Here is a 14,013-nt window from a genome sequence, read left to right as displayed (position 1 = left end):
GCGGCGAGGCGCGGCCACTTGCAAGGGGGCGACGAGCCCGGCTCCGCCTCGCCCTCCGCGGCCTGCAAGCACCGGTCCAGGTGCGAGTTGATGTGCGCGGCCGGCAGCTCCCGCAGGCACACGGGGCACTGCACCGCCCGCTCCTCCTCGGCGCCCTCCATCGACTCCCGCCGCCGGCGGCCCGTGAGGCGAGGCCAGGCCGGGGCAGGAAGCGAGGCCGGCGGCGCCGGGCGCCCGCAGCCCTTCGGGAGCTGTAGTCCGCCCGTCCCCGCTCCCCGCCCCTATCACCGCGGGAGCAGGGGCCGCTCTCCCGCCCCGCAGGCTTCGGGGAGAGGAAGGGGGCGCGGAGGGGCGGAGAGGCCCCTGCGGGCAGGTGCCGACACGGCGCTCTGAGGGGAGCCTGCCCTCAGCCCCTGCATTTACAGGGCATCGCGGGGCAGGTTCTTCAGGGGCAGAGCCCCGACCGCCCTTAGTTGTGGCTGTCACCTCTGCTGAGGTTTGTCTGCTTTGACGTAAGATGCCGAAAAATCTCTTCGGGATGTGCAGTACCTCTGTGGTCTTGCAGGCCCCGATTCCAGGGCAGGTGGGGTTGTCGCTGCTGGCTCTGTGGGTTTCCAGGCAGCACGCTGCCTCGGCGGCCTGGTGCAGCCAAGCCTGGGGAAGGGGCGAGAGAAGAGCACGGCCACACCGGCCCTGTTCAGACGGCCTGAAGCGCTGCGGAGCTACTCTGGGGTCGCATCGATAAAATACTGTCAATTCTCTTGTATTTGCAGGTCCACCTGGTTACTTATTGAAATATGTGAAAACTAAGCATTCTCAGTTGAAAGAGCTACCAATAAATTATTATTACTGGTTTTTTTTCTTTTTTTTTTAATATAAAATATGCTCTTGTATTACACAGAATGCAGGGCAGAATGCAAGGCAGGCTGTACTTGAAAGAAAAGCGTAGTAAGCGCTACCATTCGCATCCTCATTTACCACCTGAACTTGACCCATTGGTAATTCTTTCCACGTTACATCTTGTTTTCTTTCTTAAATTATATATTTAGCTTTAATTATATACCATTACATAATCGTTCCCAGCTTGTAAATTTCGAGTCAGGCTAATGTCAAGATGTATTAGGAGGTAAACAAGTCAGGCTACTGGCTAATGGTACCTGTCCCCAGGCTTAAATTTTGAAAATGGCTGGTTTGCAAATGACCAACGGGTCAGAAATAAAGTTTTTATTTGAGCTGAAGATGGAGGTCAAAGGACTGAGTTTTGGGTAAAGAGCTTTACGGCCCATCATGTAAACTTAGTTCTGGCTGAAGGGGTTGCGATCTAAAAATAGATGGTGAAAGAAAAAGGGGTTGTTCTTTTTGGCTGATACTTATTTGCCTGCCCATTTCTATTTCTGACCAATTTTATAAACATTTTCTGTATTGTTTTTATGTTTTTTGTGCGAATGTATTTATTTTCTGCTATTAGGCAGAAAAAGCGGTAGGACTATAGGTATATATCCCCTGTACATACAGGTAGGCAACTTCTTGTGTTTTTAAGACATGTGTGTGGTTTCTGAGTGTGTAAGTGAAGATGTTGTTCATGAAGCAAGCTATTTTGCTTAAAGTGAGAGATTAGCTTGCTGAAGACAACTCAGAAGAAAACATCTCCCAGGCCAAAGTTGGGGAATGTAAATGATGGGGGAAAGGTTTTCACCCTCCTTTGGAGGAAACAGAGCTCAACACCCATTTGAACTTTTCTTTTTCCTTGTAATAAGGTAGAAGGCCATAGCCTGCCATTGCTCAGTGGCACATGACCAGGGTAGGATTGCTTTTCTGGGGCTGTGGAGAAGGCACTTGCAAACGAATTTCTGTGTGCACCTCAGAAACTTTCCGTTGTTCAACAGCTTATTGTTTCAGGGGTATATTAAAGTAATAATGGGGGAGAGGGCAATCAGGTTTGGACTCCATCCTAGTCTCTGCTTGGTAACAGAAACCAGTAATACCTCCAGGCTTGCCATCCCATTAATATTTTCCCAGATAGCTGACCCATTGGTCAGCCTGAAGGAACAACATGTCCTTTCAGTAGGACATATCATTCTCATTAGATGGATGGCCGCATTTGGTGATCATAACCTAGCGATTGACGTGCTCTTTGAAGAGCTAGGGAGAGTCTGAATCAACTTTCCTTGGTTGCAGTCATGTTAGGCCAGAAGTAGTCTTCACAGCCAGGTCACTCTAAAATACTGTGGGATTTGAGTAGCTGGAGACATGGAGGCAACAGGAAGGCATCTGGAAACATTGCCTGTTTTTTCTGACAGCTTTGGAGTATGTTGCATTACCCCTTGGTGTGGAGTAGATCAAAGGATCTCTAGAATAATGGCTTGAAGTTTTGACTGAGCCCTTGTGGTATGTCACCTGCAATTGTCAGGGCGTTTAGGAAAACTCAAGAATCTGCTCTTGAGAAATGGGGGAAGAAAATCTTGTGAAGTGTCGTTTCTCCTCAAGGGGATGGAAAGGGATGTCAGAACCATGAAAGTTGGTGATGGAGGCTAGAATCAGCAGACCTGGCATTTTTACATACCAGGTGCACAACTTCAGATGCTGAATGTCTTACAGTCCCCTGCTGGTGTCCCTGCATCTCAGGGCTGCAATAACATGGTACCAAGAATCTCTCTGTGAAGCTCATTTGCAAGCTGCAAGCTTGCACAGTCCTTCACTGTCCATCACCTATAAATGTCACCACTAGCAAGCCACCTCCTATGTCACATGTGATAGTATGTGTCATCTTTCACATCTGGGAAGAGTTTGGAGGGCTAACTATGGGCGGTGAAGATGTAGGCTGCACGTGCACAGATGTGGGGTCAAAACATAGTGAGGAACATTTTCTGTTGGAAGGTGTTTGGGTAAAAATAACTGATTTAATTGGTTCTCTGGCTGTACACTGAAAGCTGTTTCTCTGTGCTGCTAATGACTGTAAGGCTGTATATACATTCTTAATTATGCCATATAATTTATGGTATTTATGCAAGTTAAAATGAAAACCACGAGCTGTGTAATGAGATTGACCAGATTCAGCTTTCTAGAGCTAAAGCATCAGTGTTGTGCTTTTGTAGCTGGGTTTCCAGTACAGTGAAGAAAGGGTTGCAATAATAACAATGAAGGTAGTTTAGGTCCTCTAATAGGTCCTCTATTTCCTGGGTCTACACAGAGGTACTAAGTGAAATTTTAGAGTATTTCTCTTACTCTTTTAAAATTGGTTGTGCAAAAGGACATACTTTCTGAGCATAACCAAGTCATTACTTGGCGGGGGTGGGGTGGGGTGGTGGAGCCCACCACCTTGCTGTGGAATAAAAGCCCTTCTGCAAAGAATTAATCATAACTAACAGCCTGACTTACATCAACTTTCCAGCCAACCTTACCAGTAGAGAAGCTTTGATGGTCCTACCTCACAGAAGTGCTAGGCACATACTGAGGGCCTACAGTAGGAAGGAACCCAGCTGAGGACTGTGCTCTTTTGCAGCCTTCAACAGAGGGCCTGAAATCACCACCATTTTGGTAATTACCATTTCTGTGGTGTAGGATAGTGGGAAGAGACGGAAGGCCTGTGTTCAGGACTAAACCACTTTGTTTAATATCTAAAATCTTAATGGTCTTAATAACAGGGTCCTCACATGCCAACTTGATGGAACTACAACAAAGGGAAGGAAAGCACACTGAGCAACAAGAAGCTACTGAAGTGGTTAAAAAAGTGAGGAACGATCTATAAGCAAGGTCTGCGAGCAACAGCAATATGTATTGATTTGATAGAGCTAAATAGTTTCTATGAACAAATTAAATGACATTGGTCTTGTAGCCTACTTGAATTACCTGGTGTTGAATGTAGATGAGAAGGTAGAATGGTGTCTGTGAACAGCTAGGGCTTGTTAAATCTACATGTGTGTTGGTTCAGAAAGTGTAAGGAGAGTAGAACTATAAAGTATTGCAACAACAGCAGTTTTCTAAGCTATGCATGAATAACACTGATGCCTCTTAATTGTCTTTCTTTTGTACAGCCAAGAAGGAGGAGAAATCAGAAGTTACGAGTGTTCACTGGTTTATGAATCTAAGGTGGAGAAGAAAACAGAGAGTAAATTAACTGGGCATAGTATGAAGCTACTTAAGATTAACAGGCTGGAAGAGATCAATGCACGATATAACAGCAACAGACTGGAAAAAACAGCCTTTTTTCAGAGCGTGGAAAAAGTGGAGAGGACTAGAAGCTTTCAGGAAGAAAAAATCAGTGAATCAGATCCTGGAACAGAAGATGAGAAGGTAACTAACTGCGTAACAATTTTTGTTTTCACAAAGCACTGTCCCTTTCTTCTTACAGCTAAAGAGTTTACTATGTGTGTTTCCCAGTAGAGTTGAATTTTTCATTATCATCTGTGAAAATGTATTGCAGCTGTGAGAGTCTGGCCATCATCTTTTAATCTTTTGAATTCATAGAAGCAAGCACGTGTGTTTTTATTCTGGGGTTTATTTACAGCTGGATTTGTATTCAGAAGTTGTGAAGAAGTTGTATGGTTCTGCAGCTCTTCAAAATCAGAAGGTAAACAGAAATTTTGTTGGATTCATATTTTGAGAGCATTTGTCCTGTCTAACATCTCTGGAGTTAGTGAATTAATCCAATGGAAAGAGCAGATTTCCCAGAGGAACTAAGGCAGCTTTGTCCTTTGCTCCCCATTAACTGGGGAGCAGGGCATGGTTATCTGCTGTGTGCCATGCTTGCAGGGCTGAGTGTTGTCCCGTGTAGCTCTGTGCTGCACCTGTCTCCGGTAAAAACAGTGGTGGGCATCATAGTATGGGGTCTCCGGCAGGAAAATGACTCTGTGATCAGCCAAAAGGGGTTTAGAAATAACAACATATTTCCTTGTATTATGCTTATTCTATGCAGGAGACTAGAGGAACCAGTATTTTTATTGACATGTCATTTAGACAATAACTGAGAAAATCTGCTTGCAATAGGGCAATGAGAAATTAATTTTACACACCAGTTTCTGAAAAGACTTGAAAAATTTGTGCTGTGGCTGTTTGTGCTGATATGGTAGAATAGTTTTTCGAGAATTCTGAATATTTTTGTGTTCAGATGATACTCTGGAGCATCAGTGTAAAGTAAATTTCATTATGTTTTCATTTGTATTCACAACTCAAGAAGTTGAATTTTTGATGTTTCTTAATCTACTGGGTCAATTTTGTACAAAATTATTCCAGTCTTCAGTAAGCTACTACAATTTTTAGTTTGTAGAGGAAGAACAGGATCTCTATATTAAAACAGGCAAAGTATGTCTCATATAAGTAGAATAAGTGGAGAGTGGTGATGAATAGCATTCCTTAGGGGGTTGGTATTGGGACTGGCACTTTTTAACATCTCTTATGGTGACATGGACAGTGGGATCGAGTGCACCCTCGGTAAGTTTGCTGATAACACCAAGCTGTGTGGTGCAGTCGACACACTGGAGGGAAGGGATGTTATCCAGAGGGACCTGGACAGGCTTGAGAGGTGGGTCCGTGCAAACCTCATGAAGCTCAACAAGGCCAAGTGCAAGGTCCTGCACATGAGTCAGGGCAATCCCAAGTATACATACAGGCTGGGTGATGGGTGGATTGAGAGCAGCCCTACGGACAAGGACTTGAGGGTGTTGATTGATGAGAAGCTTAACATGACTCATCAATGCGAGTTTGCAGCTGAGAAAGCCAACTGCATCCTGGGCTGCATCAAGAGAAGTGTGACCAGCAGGTCAAGGGAGGGGATTCTCTCCCTCTACTCCACTTTTGTAAGACCCCACCTGGAGTACTGTGTTCAGTTCTGAGGCCCCCAACATAAGAAGGACACAGACCTGTTGGAGTGAGTCCGGAGGAGGGACCTGAAGATGATTGGGGGTGGAGCAACCTCCCCAGGGGTTGTTCAGTCTGGAGAAGAGAAGAATCTGGGGAGACCTTCTGGCAGCCTTCCAGTACTTGAAGGGGGCTACAGGAAAGATGGGGAGGGACTCTTTATCAGGGAGTGTAGTGATAGGACAAGGGGTAATTTTTTTAAACTGAAAGAGGGAAGATTTAGATTAGATGTAAGGAACAAATTCTTTACTTTGAGGGTGGTGAGACACTGGAACAGGTTGCCCAGAGAAGCTGTGGCTGCCCCTTCCCTGGAAGTGTTCAAGGTCAGGTTGGACGGGGCTTTGAGCAACTCGATCTAGTGGAAGGTGTCCCTGCCCATGGCAGATGGGTTTGAACTAGGTGATCTGTAAGGTCCCTTCTAACCCAAGCCATTCTATGATTCTATGTGTTTATTTTAGATAGGTTTTTTTAGCGTTACAGTGAAAATGAGAATTAAAAAATAAATAAATCTGGGTGATTGTTGTCTGGAGGATGTTGTTGGCTCTTTTAAGGTAGTTTTCTTCCAGTGTGAAAATCACAACTGGCACAGGTGAGAGAGTAAAAATTGCTGTGACCGACATGTAGCTTTTCTCTGAGTTTTGTCTCTTTAGGGTCAGGAAAAAGGCTGAGAGCTGCTTTGCCTGTGTTAATGTATGTTAGTTTGATGATGAATTGCAGATAGTAGCTGAGGTGGTGGGATTTTCTCCCACTCTACTGAAAAATCTCTAACCCATTGCTTCTTCAGTCTAATGGCTGGAACAGGCTCTTTGTTAAAAGCCCTGTAAGACAAGGCAGAGAGAGTTTGGAGGTGCAGTACAGGAGAAAGGAATAAGCTTAGAAGATGAACAGCTGGTGGCTAGTTGCAAGCTGGAGAAAGAGCTCTGTGTTCCCATTTTAGCTCATCAGCCTCCTGGGGATAAGACTTCAAAGGTGAAAGGCAGTCAAACTGAACTCTTGTAATGCGCCTCACTGGAGTGAGGTTTCCAGATACATAAACATTATTTATGTTTACCTAATCTTTTAGAACTTAACTTAGACACGATTTTTTTAGGATTTTCTCAATGGGATTGAGCCCTAGCTGTGCTGTTAATTTTGATGAAAGGAAAACCAAGACCTTTCTTTGAAAGCTCTTAGCTTGGTCTGCTTGCCTAATGAGCAGTTTTATTGTACTGATCAAAGGAAGGAAAGAAGATAGTGCTAGCAGGAAATACAGCAAACTTTGCTCAGTTGTATGCATTTACATGTGTGTGCTTGTGGGCATACGTACGTAATTTCTGTGGATGAAGTCCTGCTCACTTTGAAAGCCGTGACAAAACATCTATGCCCTTCAATGGGAGTGAGTTACAACTCAAGAGACCGTCTAGAAGAGAGTGGTCAAAGTGTGTACTTACTGGAAGAAACAAAGCTGTCTGATACTAACTGATTATAATTAAGGAAGAAAATTATCCCCTTGGTCAAAAACTATTTTTCTAGATATATATTTTCTAGAATAAGCAAACAGTTTTCATCTTTCAGTACAGTATATTCTTGTAAAAACAAAAACCTAATCTAAAAGAAAAAGACGACTTTTAGAGCCATTAAAATACAACTATGGAAAGTGAACGCAGCAATTGTTGACCGTTAGGAGTAAGGACCTGTTCAGGGTAGGGTATCTGGTGGTGCTGTCGGGAGGCCGGGATGTTGCTCTCCTCTAGATGGCACTCTTTGCCACAGCAGCTCTCCACCACGACCATTTTGCTCTCGGAGAGAATGACAGAAAGTAACTCATGACAAAACGGCTCTTTACCTGTTTTACACGTGTTTTCTTCAGAACGGCTTCTTGGCCCCCATTTGTACAGTTGGCATCACGTGTCTTTGTCTCTCGGCTAAGTTGTCGTCAGGAATGAACACGAAGTTTTGCTTCAGTTATATATTAACAAGTGACAGACATTTTGGTTTCTAGGAACGGTTTTCATGTGTGACAACCAGATTAAAAAAAAGAATAAAAATCCAGATCTGTCCTTGACCTATTGCACTGAATAGCCACACCAAGGGGTTGTGTTGGTCTGAGGGAGGGGGTGGTACAAAGTAGGAACAAACAGGTGTGGGAAGGTGAAACCACCTCTTTTGACAACAGCACCAACTTAATGCAAAGGTAAATTGATTGTGAAACTACCACACAATTTACGCAACTGCGCAACTGCGTTAGCTCTCAATGAGCTCCACATTTCCCACCTAAACGACTTCTGATGGCCCAGCCAAAGCTGCATGCTTCTGGTCAGCAAACCTGCAGTCTTTTTCTCCTGGCTTTTACCTGGTTAATGTGAGAATGCAATTCAAATTGTTAAGTTTTGAATTGCTGTTTGAAATTAGGACACAAACTCCCTCTCCCTAATAACTGTTCAGTTTTAAGTGCCATAAAATTATCTTCTTCAAGGTCAGTGGCTTGTTTTTAAACCCTGCCTCTGTGATTCAGATGTGTGCAGCTTCTTTTCTATTAGTAACGTTCAAAACTATAGAAGTTCCTAGGCTCCTATTTACCAAGTTAATAACAAACGTAATCCACCCACGTTGGATAATAATTACATGACCACTTTTTCAGGAAAGCAATATTAAAGAAACATTCAGTAAAAGCTAAATCTAATCCTAAGTGAAGCTTCAAATCTTTGTGAACTCTGGCAGACCACCTAGGGAAAACGGTTTGAAATTCAGGATCCCTCCACAAGCATATTGCTGCTGCTTTTAAAGTTCCTGCAACCTAGAGAGCTACAGCTACAACCACAGTTCCTGTAGGTGAAGCTATTACTAGTGACTAGTGTAACTGTGGGGTTTCTAGATCTTGTAATTTTGCATCTACAAGGCTTGGCCATTACCTTGATTTAACATCCATCTCTTTTACTTATTTGCTCTGTGGTATCAGTACGTTCATTTGGACAATATGCTGTGACAGTAGAGATGCTCCCTGTGCATGTGCATGAGCAAGCTTTCCCTTGGAGAGTCCTTTGGCTAGAGCTCAGATGCAGCTGAACTGGTGTGGGTAATGCATTACTTGCTGTCCACTGAGTGGTGGTGACTGATTGTTTGCACATTTACAGTTTGCTGCAAGATGGAAATAGAAGGTATTGGTAAAACATTGATTTAAATGTTTATTTTACTATGATTTTACCTCATATTTGCAGAGTTGTACCCTAGTCATTTACTGCAATTCTGTTCATAATCTGAGATGTATTAAATTAGTTATAACACAGTCTTATGTGCCAACATAGAATTTCTCCCATTATTAGTAAACATAAATGTGAATCCTAACATTTGCTGAAAAAATGTGACTTTGTAATTTGCAACTTACTATTGGATAAGCAATAACCTCTAGTAGCTCTACTGCCCTTGCTGTCCTCCTTGAAAGAACAGAAGTGGCAAGAAGTAGAACTGCTATTTCCTTATTGCCATATTTCAGGGCTTTTTAGTCCTGCTCTTTTAAGGAAACAATAATTTAATATGGATTAAACCTCTATTAGCTAGTTTTATTTGAATAGATAGTTGCTATGCCAGTTCATTGTGAAGTTCTGGAGACATTTGTTGTACTTTCACTTCAGGACAGGTGTTTGTTTTCTTGACTTTTTTTTTTTTTCTTTTATACAAAGGTGAAAAAAATACTTCTCACTGGTATTTTGTTTCTTGAGTTGGCAATACAATTTTCCATGTAAAAGTATCCCTTTGATGATATTCTGAAAAAAGTTTAAGGACTAACTTTTAAATATTTAGCCCACCTGTAACTACTGGATGTACTCAATATTTGGTGTTCAGTTAAGCTAGGCCTGGGTATGGCTAATTGTCCTCTAATTCCTTGTCTCCAGTCAGAATGTGATCAGCCTTGTCTCCTTTGAGCCTTCTTTCTCTCTCTAAACCACCACCACCATTTCTCTCGCAGTTACTTTCTCTGCAGCCTCTGCTCTGGAAATGGCTGTGGTGGTAACGGTACCTTTGGAAGTTCCTTTTTTCTGGGGAGGCCAAAGTCATGACAGTATTTCAAACAGGGAAAAAAATGATCACTGTTGCATAATTAACCCAAAATAACTTTCCTCTGCCCCCAAACACTGTTCAAGATACTGATCTAAATATTTTGACAGAAATGTATTTCTTGTTTTACGATTTTAATAAAGAACTACTCTTTAACAAGATCCTGGAAGGGATTCTGTGCATTTGCAGTGAGACTTCTTAACTAATGAAGAAGAGATCAAAGCCCTCAAGGCTTTCTTCAGCTTTGAAATCAAAGCACCATGTCTAAAGCTTGGCTTCATATGATCAGAAAAGTGTAAGTGGACTTCAGCCAAATTTGGGCCCATTTTTTTTTACCAACCTGCTTTTCAGCTTGCTTGCAATGCTGTCATCAGGCACTGTGTTGCCAGCCTCAGCCTGGTGCAGCTTTACAGAATATAATTTCTGTGGTGCACTCTTCAGGTCCCACATTCTTGGCACTCTGTTGTCATGTGACAATGTGTGTGATTCTGTGATTTCAGGCAGCTTTGTTTTACTTAATGCTTGTGAGAATATATGTCTGTCTTCCTCAGATAGAGAGGAGTATCAACGTTTCTTGTCTGAAAAAAACCCACAACTAAACCCACTCTCCCCAACATAAAAACTACATCATGACTTAAAATGTGGCTTGAGAGTGCTCTGAAGTCTCAGGAGCCAGAAGTTGACTAAGGAAAGGACAACAGTAATTATAATTTTTTAATCTCTTGACTTTTTTCAAATGATGTCATGATTTTTGTAGTTTGATTTGTCAATTTTTAGTACTTGACATTTCCGGTACTCATATTTCTCCACAGCCAGAGGGAGTGTTTTAAATTCTTTGCTTATTCACCTCTGATCAGATGAAAACACAAGCAGAGGAGAAATGGCACTGTTTCTTCCATGTTCCACAATGACTGTTAGCACTCTAATTATGGGCACCTGTTGCACTGAAGTTGTATAATCTTTATATATAAGGATTCCTTCCTTATATTACCTTATGTAATGGTCCTTTGCAATCCTTATATAAATCCTTATGCCCTTGTATGTAAGACAATAAACCATGACACGCTTTGTTCCTCAGGTTTTTAGTTTTCTATCTCCAGAAGTAAAACAGATTCCCTGGGCTTATAATGGAGCTGGTAGCAGGCTTTTTTATTAAAGTTGCTTCCCATTTCCAATTTTAAGATCTTGTTTTCGGTTGTTTAAAAATTTCCCGGGTTTTGGCTGCTCAAGCCAAAATTTTCCATGCAGAATTTGTATCACATTGAATTGCCTGGGAAAATTCAGCTGAAGCTGTCTATCTGTTTCTGGTAGTTTGAGAGGAAAGAAGATACTTTGATGACATTTCAAGTTTCACACCCATATGGTTGAAATGATTGGGCACTTCCATCCTTTGGATAAAGGACTTGATGGTTGGCAGGTGAGCAGATGCTGAATATGAGATGGGAGGGCAGCTAGATCTGCTTTCTGCATGGTGGTGGTTTGGATATGGGAGCAACGTAGATAGACTCCAAGCACGGGAAGGGAAGGGTCTGCAGACAGTTAAGCCATGGCATTTCAAACCGACCTTCTTGTGCATGTGCACGATGATGCATTTTAAGTGATTGTCTTGAATTTTGTTCTTTGGCTTTTTTTTTTTTTTTTTTTCCAATTTCTTGCTCATTAAAAGGAAAAAAAGATGGCCTGAACTGCTAACTGCAAAGGGATTGTGCTAACAGTTTGCTTTCGTTTGAGAAGCTCTGGTATGTCAGAGTAATTGCCTTTCAAGTCCATGCAATACATATCTCATGTGTAGATCCCTGCACCTGTTTCACCCTTGTCAGTAGGCCATCACTTCTTTTCCTTATAGGTTCAGGGAATGTGTTGAAGTGTGAGATGGGATCCTGCTGTGTGTCTGAGCCTTGTCTAGCTAGGTGGTACTTACAGGGCTGGGGAGGGTTTTGAGGGTGCCTGCCAAATTACATGTGCTAGAGCAGGAGAACCAAGTTAATCAGTTAATTAAAAATAAAGGGATGGATCTGCCCCTGAAAAGAAATGCTGCCTGGTTTGCAGGTAGCTTCTGCCTTTTGGCTTCATATCTCTGGCACACCTTGTGGACTGTGTTAAGCTGTGGAAGAAAGAAAGAGGTCCCTGCATCTGGAAATGCACAGGTAGTCAATATACTTTTAATAAGTTAGATATATTTCGCTGGTCAGTATTGATATTGTTTAACTGGATGAATGCTGCTTGTGTTCGGATGTAGCCAGTTAAACCTATCTGTTCCTTCATGGGGTGGCACTTACTCCTCTCTTTCACGAGAGTCTATCCCGCAGTCAATCCTAGGCAGTTGATGTGCTTTTCAGGAAGGTGCCTGTCTCCCCTTGCTGTCGGAGTGCTTTGTCTTGCCGTTAAAACATGATGCGTCCTCCAGTGACCTCTGCTGGGTGCGGTACAAGGGACAGCCTCGCGGTGACCTAGTCTGGCCACGGTGGGGGCACGGTTGCCAGCTCTTCTTGCTGTGGGATCCGGAGATCCCCAGTAAGGCTCATGCCCTTTGTTTTCCTGTTGCTGTGAAGTGAATGTAGCATTATCTCCTCGAAGAAGCAGCATCAGTAGTTGTTGCAGTCAAGGGCAGTGTGTACGTTTGCTGTGATTTCCCAGAAAGGACTACAGTGCAGTGATGACCCATCATGTTTTATCTCAAGAGCTTTTGGAAGGATTCTTAGCAGGAAACACAGCTTAAACAAAAGAAATATATGAATTTAGAAAGGCAAAAAGGAAGACACTTCTTCTTGTGGTTGATGGTTTGCACTCACAGATAAGCTTGAAAAAAGATCCACTTTTTTACTAGATCATGAAGATTTTGCTTTTTTTCTTGAGTGAATTGTAGTTTGTAAGGAAAAGGAAGTTCTTTCCATTCCACTGTCCTATTTTTATTGCATTTCTGCTGTGTTGCTACTGTCAATTTCCAGTTTTTAAGACCTAAGGCCAGTGTACTAAATGGTGTTTGTTATCAAAAGAACTATATCAATTGCATTATGAATAATACAGATTTTAAAATACCTAAAATACCCTGTGATAAGACTACCAAAGATTGCTTTCATGTCCTTATCTGCACTAAAGTCTTTCTTTCCTGAATTTTGCAGAAGTCAGTGACTGTCAGAATTATTTGCCAGTTTTGTTGCACACATCTCAAACCCGCTTTTGAAATTCGGAGTGGTAACGTCTGTCAGACATTTGGTTTTAGACTGATCTGCATGTAAGTTGTATTTGTTCTTTTGAGTTAAAAGGTCTCTCATGAAGTGCAAATTTCCCAGGGTGTCTCATAAGTCCTCATACATAGGAAGGTGACATGGACTCAGAAGTATATCAAGAGCAGGGCAAGTGTCCTTGCCAGGGACTGACAGTAGGGCTGTGCTCGTGCAGGGACTCCTGGATATCTGAATCTTTAGCTTTGGGAGGAAATGAGCCAACCACAGCCTGAGACGAAGATTGCTGTCATCTCAGGACCCCATGGCATGTTCATTCCAGACTTGTCCTTCCCCCTCTCTTTCTAGAGAAGTGTATTGTTGTCAACTGCAAGTAAACTTCCTAGAGCTCCCTTGTTCCTCTTCATGCTGACATGTGTCCTGTGGCTCTCAGACCTGTGAAGGTTTGGACATGTGGCTGGTGTGATCAGAAAGGCTGGTGGTCTCTGCCAGAGTTCATGTTTTGAGAATGGTACTTCCCTGAACTCCCAAAGGGAGAAAAGAAGGGGGATGGTATTTAAAGAGCTCCATGGGTCTTGATCACTTTTCTGTGGTTCTGGAGAAAATATGTGTTTGGCTTCCTAAGGGAGTGTGAGGGAACAGTGCTACGCTTTGGTCATGATGCCCTTTCCTCAAAGGATCATTTATCGAGAAAGACAATTTAGAGCTATAACAAGTGACTTTCAGTATGTCCATTTTCTTTCTGAATGTGATACTACAGCAGAATATACTACTGCCAGAGACAGGTAACTATACTTTTTGATAAGTCTGTATCTCTTCAGTGGGTTGTAAAGGGCCTTTGGTAATAATTTTATGTGTTACTATGTCCAAGCTGAGACCGTAACTGTGTGAGACACAGCACAGGTCGGATCCACTCCATAGAATTAATTGTCTGAAC

General features: G+C 42.6%; 1 protein-coding gene across 2 annotated transcripts in view; it reads left to right on the top strand.

Annotated features, from left to right (window-relative positions):
• MYLK4 (myosin light chain kinase family member 4) overlaps positions 1 to 14,013 on the top strand; it is a 79,849-nt gene that overhangs the window by 10,472 nt on the left and 55,364 nt on the right. For both annotated transcript variants that reach the window (XM_026842522.1, XM_026842521.1), the window contains exon 2: positions 4,035 to 4,293. In XM_026842522.1, coding sequence (XP_026698323.1) covers positions 4,035 to 4,293 — 259 coding nt within the window. The remainder of the gene's footprint in view (positions 1 to 4,034; positions 4,294 to 14,013) is intronic.

This window comes from Athene cunicularia (assembly GCF_003259725.1).
Source record: "Athene cunicularia isolate RWA chromosome 2 unlocalized genomic scaffold, athCun1 chr2_part1, whole genome shotgun sequence".
NCBI lineage: Eukaryota > Metazoa > Chordata > Aves > Strigiformes > Strigidae > Athene > Athene cunicularia.
The sequence above is the reverse complement of the archived record's forward strand: the minus strand, read 5'-3'. Positions and strand labels throughout refer to the sequence as shown.